The sequence below is a fragment of the Eublepharis macularius genome, chromosome 12, assembly GCF_028583425.1.
Source record: "Eublepharis macularius isolate TG4126 chromosome 12, MPM_Emac_v1.0, whole genome shotgun sequence".
NCBI classification, from domain to species: domain Eukaryota; kingdom Metazoa; phylum Chordata; class Lepidosauria; order Squamata; family Eublepharidae; genus Eublepharis; species Eublepharis macularius.
The window spans coordinates 73,722,387-73,729,178 of NC_072801.1; the positions used below are offsets into that span (position 1 = coordinate 73,722,387).

Genomic DNA, 6,792 nt, shown 5'->3' on the forward strand with positions numbered 1-6,792 from the left:
TTCATTTATACTCCTCCTTTCTCCCCTATGGAGACTCAAAGCAGCTCATATAATTCTCCTCTCTTCCATTTATCCTCAAAACAACCCTGTGAGGTAGGTGAGGGTGAGTGTGTGTAGCTGGCCCAAGATCACCCAGCAAGCTTCCATGGCAAAGTGGGGATTCAAACCTGAGTCTCCCAGATCTTAATCTGACACTCTAACTACTATACCCATTGTGGGGCATCAGTGGGCTACAGTGGGAGGGGGTAAGCAGAAAAGCTTCAGTACACGGAAGGAAGAATCTATCATGAATGGAAAATTTAGTCAGGATACAACTCAACATTTTTTAAAATTTTATTTATTAAGAACTATAAACACAGGGAAGCAGTTAAGCATACATAGAACCTTGTAGAAATTATTGAATAGATCTGAGAGATTATACAAAATACAGTACATTAGATAATAATAGAATAAAGTACATACTAGGTATATAATTTGTCTGACTTCTGAGACTAGATTTGGAGTCTCTTGGTCCCCTTGACACATCTGGACTAAAGTGTTTCCATAATCTTGCTTTATTTTACAAAACAAATTTCCAATTTTGGTTGAAAATGAAAAAAATGATTCGTTAAGCAATTATTTCTACTGTGTTATCCATAGCTGCGACTATTTTTTTTCAAACTAATGAATAACAATTATATGGTTTTAATCTGGGCGTTTCCACACGGCTTACCTGTGCGCGTAATGTCCCGGCAGATCGCGCAAAAAACGCAGAAGATCGCATTTCCTCATGCGAGATTTGTGCGACGTTGCGTGACTGTGCAAATCTCGTGCAAGGAAACGCGATCTTCCACATTTTTTGCTCGATCTGCCGGGAGTTACGCGCACAGGTAAGCCGTGTGGAAACGCCCCTGGTTTTCCACCCATGGATGGCAGTATAATAGCATATTACTGAAAATCTTCAGTAGGAAGCCATTTTAGTGAGGGAAATTTAAAAAAAAGATTTAATAAAAAAAAGAAAGAAATTATTTTCAGCTGCAGACCAACATTATATTTTCTCATTTTGTTATAGTTCATTCAATAGAGAAGAGTTTGATATAGTGTAATCCAAAAACAGGAAGTTCATTTAAAATATGGGACTACTTAGAGATGCAATTTCTTTTCATAGACTGAAGAAAAGAAAGGAAAGCAGGTAATTATGTTTAATATGCAGTAGTCGAAGAACAGGAGGCTACTATAGTCCAAACTACAAAATAAGAAGCAATTTAAAGTCTGTTAGCTAATTTATTTTCAGAAGATAAGAAGAAAATCAAAACATAGGTAGGAAAAAAATAGCTAATGTTGGCACTTTTCCTGGGTATGTTTATAGTTTGCATTTAAAAGTCTTTTATCTATTATGTTTTAAACTTCCAAGTCCAAATAAGCCATAAATAATTGTATATAATACATCGAGAGCTGCAAATTTATTAGCTGTCTTCATTCAACAAAGTAAAATGAGATAAGGAGAAAACGTAGCTGATCTTTAGTTTCTTGTAGAGAGAGGAGAATAAAACAATTCTTAGTTGAGTCCAAGGTCCAGAAAAGAAAGGTAGAGATATTTGCAAGGTAGACTTACTCGGCGTTCGCTGGTATGAATGAATGAATTTATTTGCGGTCAGAGACCATAACAATGACAATACATCCTTATCAGTCAATAAAATAATTAAATTCAGCTTATGAATCTGGTATGAATCACTTTGTGTTTTCAGGGTTTTCCTGTCCCTTTAATGACTGCAGTGAATTTTACTAAGGCATCTCTCCAGGCCTCCTGGACCTGTTTGTTCCTCAAGCAGTATATGAAAGGGTTGAGCAAAGGGGATACCATCGTGTTGAGAATGGCCACCATTTTGTCAAGTTCTACATTACTGTTCTGTTTTGGTTTGATATACAGGAAGATGCAGCTCCCGTAAGCAACGGACACCACAATGAAGTGAGAGGCACATGTAGAAAAGGCCTTTTGCCTCCCTGTACTAGAGGGGATGCGTAAGATGGTTTTGACGATATTGGTGTAGGACACAATTGTAATGCTCAAACTGCCCAGCAAGGAAAACACAGCTGAAACGAATCCAAGGAACTGTAGCAGCCGTGTGTCACCACACAGGATTTTAATCAAAGGTGTGTTGTCACAGAAAAAATGGTTAAGAACATTTGAACCACAGATTGGGTACTGTACAAAAAGCATTGATGGACCAATAATCAGAAGAAAACTGCCAAGCCAAGAACACAGAACCAGGGAGGTGCAAATCCGATTATTCATGATGGTTGGATAGTGCAAGGGGTTACAAATGGCCACGTATCGATCAAAGGACATAATAGCTAAGAGGAAGAAGTCGGAGGTGCCTAGTTGGAAGTACCAGAATGACTGGAGCATGCACCCAATATAGGAAATCTTTTTATTTCCTGTCGCCAGCTGGTTCAAAGTTTTGGGAACAATGGCGGTGCTGAAGCCGATCTCCAGGAGAGACAAATTCCAAAGGAAAAAATACATTGGGGTCTGTAGTCGGTGATCAATATGAGCAATGGTGATGATTGCAGCATTTCCGATGATTGTCAGCAGGTAGGAGAAGAAGAGGAGGCTGAAGAACAACAGCTGCAGCATACGAACATCTGTGAATCCCTGAAGAACGAACTCACGCACTGTGGTTTCATTGTATTTCATGTCTGCTCTAGATTAGGGAATAAAAGTGGAGGAAAAGGATTGACATTAGCACTTCTAGTCAATAAACCCCAGTCGGTGTGTAATTTTTATTTAAAATTCAGTTGAACAAGAACTCACCCCCAAAACTCAAAGTAAGGAGTTCCTTATGTTGAACACCACTGGTAGTCACATACAGTTCCCAGCTCAAATAAGTTCCAACATACAGACTCGACAATCCTTTATGCAGTAGCGTGTATCCTGGAGCTGAACTCAATAATCTGATTCCTTCATTCTTTATACTAAGATAGACCATCAGTCTATTTTGCTATCCTCCAAGTGAGACTCCACGAGGAGGGACTGTGGCTCAGTTGAGGAGCCTCAGCTTTGCACGCAGAAAGTCCCAAGTTCAATCTTCAGCATCTCCAGCTGAAAAGGACCAGGCACTAGGGGATAGGAAAGACCTCTACCTGAGACCCTGGAGAGCCACTGCCAGGCTAAGCAGGCAAGGTTGACCTTAATGGATCAATGGTCTGATTCAGTACAAGGCAGCTGCATCTGTGTTCATGTGTGTTTAAGTGTTAAAATTCTTTCTCAATCCTACTACACAAGATCTTTTTAACACGAGAGGCCTGGGGTTCAGGATGGCCCTTTTTAAATGGAAGAATTATGCTCTGCAACAGAGCTGTCAATGCTGCATTGTTTAAAAATGACTGTTAAGTGAAAAAGGTGTTGCTGACTTTTGCTTTAAAACAATGCTTTTTCAAACACACAAACACACAAACGAACATGCACAAAGTTATGGCAAGTAGCTTGGAAGTCAAAGAAACATCTGAGCAATGCTGAAGCAATGCTGGCAACTTTAAAGGAGCCCATAGTATAATATGGGACCACAGAACCACAAACTTAGAAGATCTCACAGATATTTAGTCCAGCTTCTTCCCTTCACAGCCTCCACACTGGACCGTCTACCTACCAGCCTATTAAAAATCATCCTATAAAATGCAGACTGTAATGCTTCATAAATAGATAGACAAATAGTCTTATAAATGATGCCAAACTCTCCCCCAATGATGTTCTCTAGAAAGGTTAATCTTGGATAAAGCTGCTTCTTGACCCTCAAACAATATCAAGCATTTTTGTTTTGTCCTCTGCCTATTTTGATTCAGTTCTGGGGCAGTCCTCCATCCTCCTGCATGGCAGATGGAGCGACCATTGATACAGTCACGTTCCACCATTCAGCGCATCCCCAAACAACTATTGTTGCTGACAACTTACCTTGCAAATTGTTCAGTGAGTTCACTATTGTGGTCATGTCCAGTGAAAACAACTGTAGACTGATATTTGTGTTATGTATAAAATTGTAGACCCCTCAAATATTGCCTCTTTAAATCATTACAGAACTGAAGTTAATATATACTGATCTATTTGTTATAGCTTCCCAAGAGATCAATGCATTTGTTTAGGCAATTATTCTATCCTGTAACTCTGACCTAGTTAGCTTTTCTTGCCTTTTTCCCTTAGGGAGGGGCAGTCAGGAGGTAAAGGGGTGATGCGACTTCTTATGTAGGCTAATATTTCTTGAATCAACCATTGCTGCTGCTACTGCTGCTGCTGCTGCTACTACTATTATCATTAGGCTGTCTTTCTCACTGAGATCTAAGGCAGATTACACAATGCAAATTAAAATACAGTTGGATGTTCATTGAGCAAAATACAGTAATGAAAAACAGGACATTCAGTGAATAGGGTATTGCAGCAGAACATTTGGGGGGGGGGGGGAAGCTAGCACAGAGATGTAATCTTTCTGAAACCAAGCATAACTAATTTAAACGGCATGTTTAACTACGTGGAAACTCCCTAGTAGGTGCATGTCTACATCAGCAGACAGAAACCAACAGAGTAGCTTATAGTCCCGAATCGATGCCTAACAATGTATCTCTCTGAGCTACTTCTTACACCACTGCCTTATAATCTGGGTAGAAAGGACTCCTGAATAATTCAGTTTTGCATAGTTTGAGGAAAGCCAGGAGAATGGGAGCTTTCCTGACCTCCTCAGGCAAACCATTCCTTAAGGTGGGGGCCACCACAGAGAAAGCATATCTGCAGGCAGCTGTCAATTTTGCCCAGCTGCAGGGTGATAGTTGCAGAAGGCCCTTACCAGATGAGTGCGGCTGACATGGTAGAACATGGGGAGGGATGCAGTTGCACAGATATAAGTGGCCAAGGCCATGAAGGGCTTTGAATCTGATAGTCATGACCTTGAATTCACCCTGGTAACTGATGGGAAGCCAATGGAGTGAATGCAGAATGGGAGTGATATACATGCTCCATCCAGCTCCTGAGCCTAAGTGAGCTGCAGAGTTCTTCACCAGGTGGAATCTCTGAGTTGACCTTGAGGAGAGGCTATGTAGACTGCATTGTAATAGTCTAATCTAGATGTTACTGTGCCATGAATCCAGGTGGCCAGATCATGTCAAGGCCATCTTCCAGGCTAGTCCGAGTTCTGAGAAGGCCTTTTTTGGCAGCTGCCTTTTCTTGTTTCTGTAGCAAAAGTGCTGGGTCTAGTATAACCCCTAGGATCTTAACTGAGGGGCAGAGGCCAAAAAGGGCTTTGAATGAGATAGTCATGACCTTGAACAACAACCACAATGACAAACAAACAACTGCACTTATATACCACTCTTCTAGACAGATTAGTGCCTCACCCAGAGCAGTGAACAAGTTAGTGATAGTATTACTCCCACAGTACAGCTGGGGAGCTGGGGCTGAGATGAGTGGCTTATCCAAGGCCACCTACTGAGCTCAAGGCAGTAGTGGGATTCGAACCAGTACAGTGCCAATTCGCAGCTGAACCACTTAACCATGTAACTGATGGGAAGTCAATAGAATGACTACAGAATGGGAATGATATGCATGCTTCATTTTGCTCCTGAGAGTAAACATGGTGCATCGTTCTGCACCAGCTGGCTGGCTGGTTATTTAAAAAACAAGGAGGCCAGTAATCGGTCCCGATGGAGACATTTCTGGTTCAGTTTATGGTCTATATGTATCCCAACATTTAACCTGTTCACCATGGATCCAATTAGTCAGAGATTGGCCTCTTCCAGCTGTTGAAATGCTGTCCTACACAGGTACATTAATCCATCACACAGAAGCCTCTGCTGAAAAGGCTCAGAGGCAGGCAAATGGAATTCTCATCAACTTGACAATCAGTTTGCAAGCAGATGCATATGTAAAAAGAGTCTTCCTGCTCCAGTGTTCCAGCAGGGCTCCACGTCACTAAGAGAATCTTAATGGGAGGGGAGTGGGCAGAAACCATTACAGCATGAAAATGCCAAATAATTAGAAAATATACAATTGGTTTCAGTCTGGATTCAGGCCAGGCCATGGAACAGGAACAATACTAGTAGCTTTAGTAGATGATCTCCATCTGAATAAAGATAATGGCCATACCTCCTTATGGCTCCTCCTGTATCTATCTGCAGCCTTTGACATAGTAGACTGCACCATACTGTTGAGGCATTTGGAGACAGAAGTGGGCATCAAAGGATGTGCCTTGGACTGGTTTAAATCATTTCCCATGGACACAGACTCAAAGGGTTGCTATTGGAGATCAGCTTTTTCCAGAATGGGAATTATCTTGTGGGTTCCGCAGAATGGAATCCTATCTCCTACGTTATTCAATCTCTATTAAAGCCTTTAGGAGAACTCAGGGCGAAGCTACAAGTGACGAATGACAAGTGTATTTCTCCCTGTCCACTTGCCCTCCGCTCACTCCACTTGCTGTTCAAGTGTCATTCGTCACTTGTAGCTTGGCCCTCATTTGCAGCCATGGAGCGAAAGCAACAGCTGCCCGTACATGTGTATTCTCTGTGGTGGCGCATACCCTGTGGAGTGGCCTGTCTGAGGATGTCAGGAGAGCCCCCACTTTCCTGGCTTTCTGAAAATGATGCAAAACTGAATTATTCAAAAGGACTTTTTACTCAGATAAGAGGGCTGTGTTGTAGGGGAGAACCTACCTTCACAGTAACCTACCTTCCAAGTACCCTGATGGGGATGGAAAAGACAGACCGATGCCTGGGGAGCACCCAGGGGGAGAAAAAGCAAACAGGATAACATTCCCCCTTCCAAACTGC

At 41.8% G+C, this 6,792-nt stretch overlaps 1 protein-coding gene across 1 annotated transcript; it reads right to left on the reverse strand.

Moving 5' to 3' along the window:
• Positions 1-1,723: 1,723 nt before the first annotated feature.
• On the reverse strand, positions 1,724-2,677 carry LOC129339901 (olfactory receptor 49-like). The gene has a single exon (XM_054994472.1). It carries the CDS (start codon positions 2,675-2,677, stop codon positions 1,724-1,726), a length of 954 nt encoding a protein of 317 aa, XP_054850447.1.
• Positions 2,678-6,792: the final 4,115 nt, after the last annotated feature.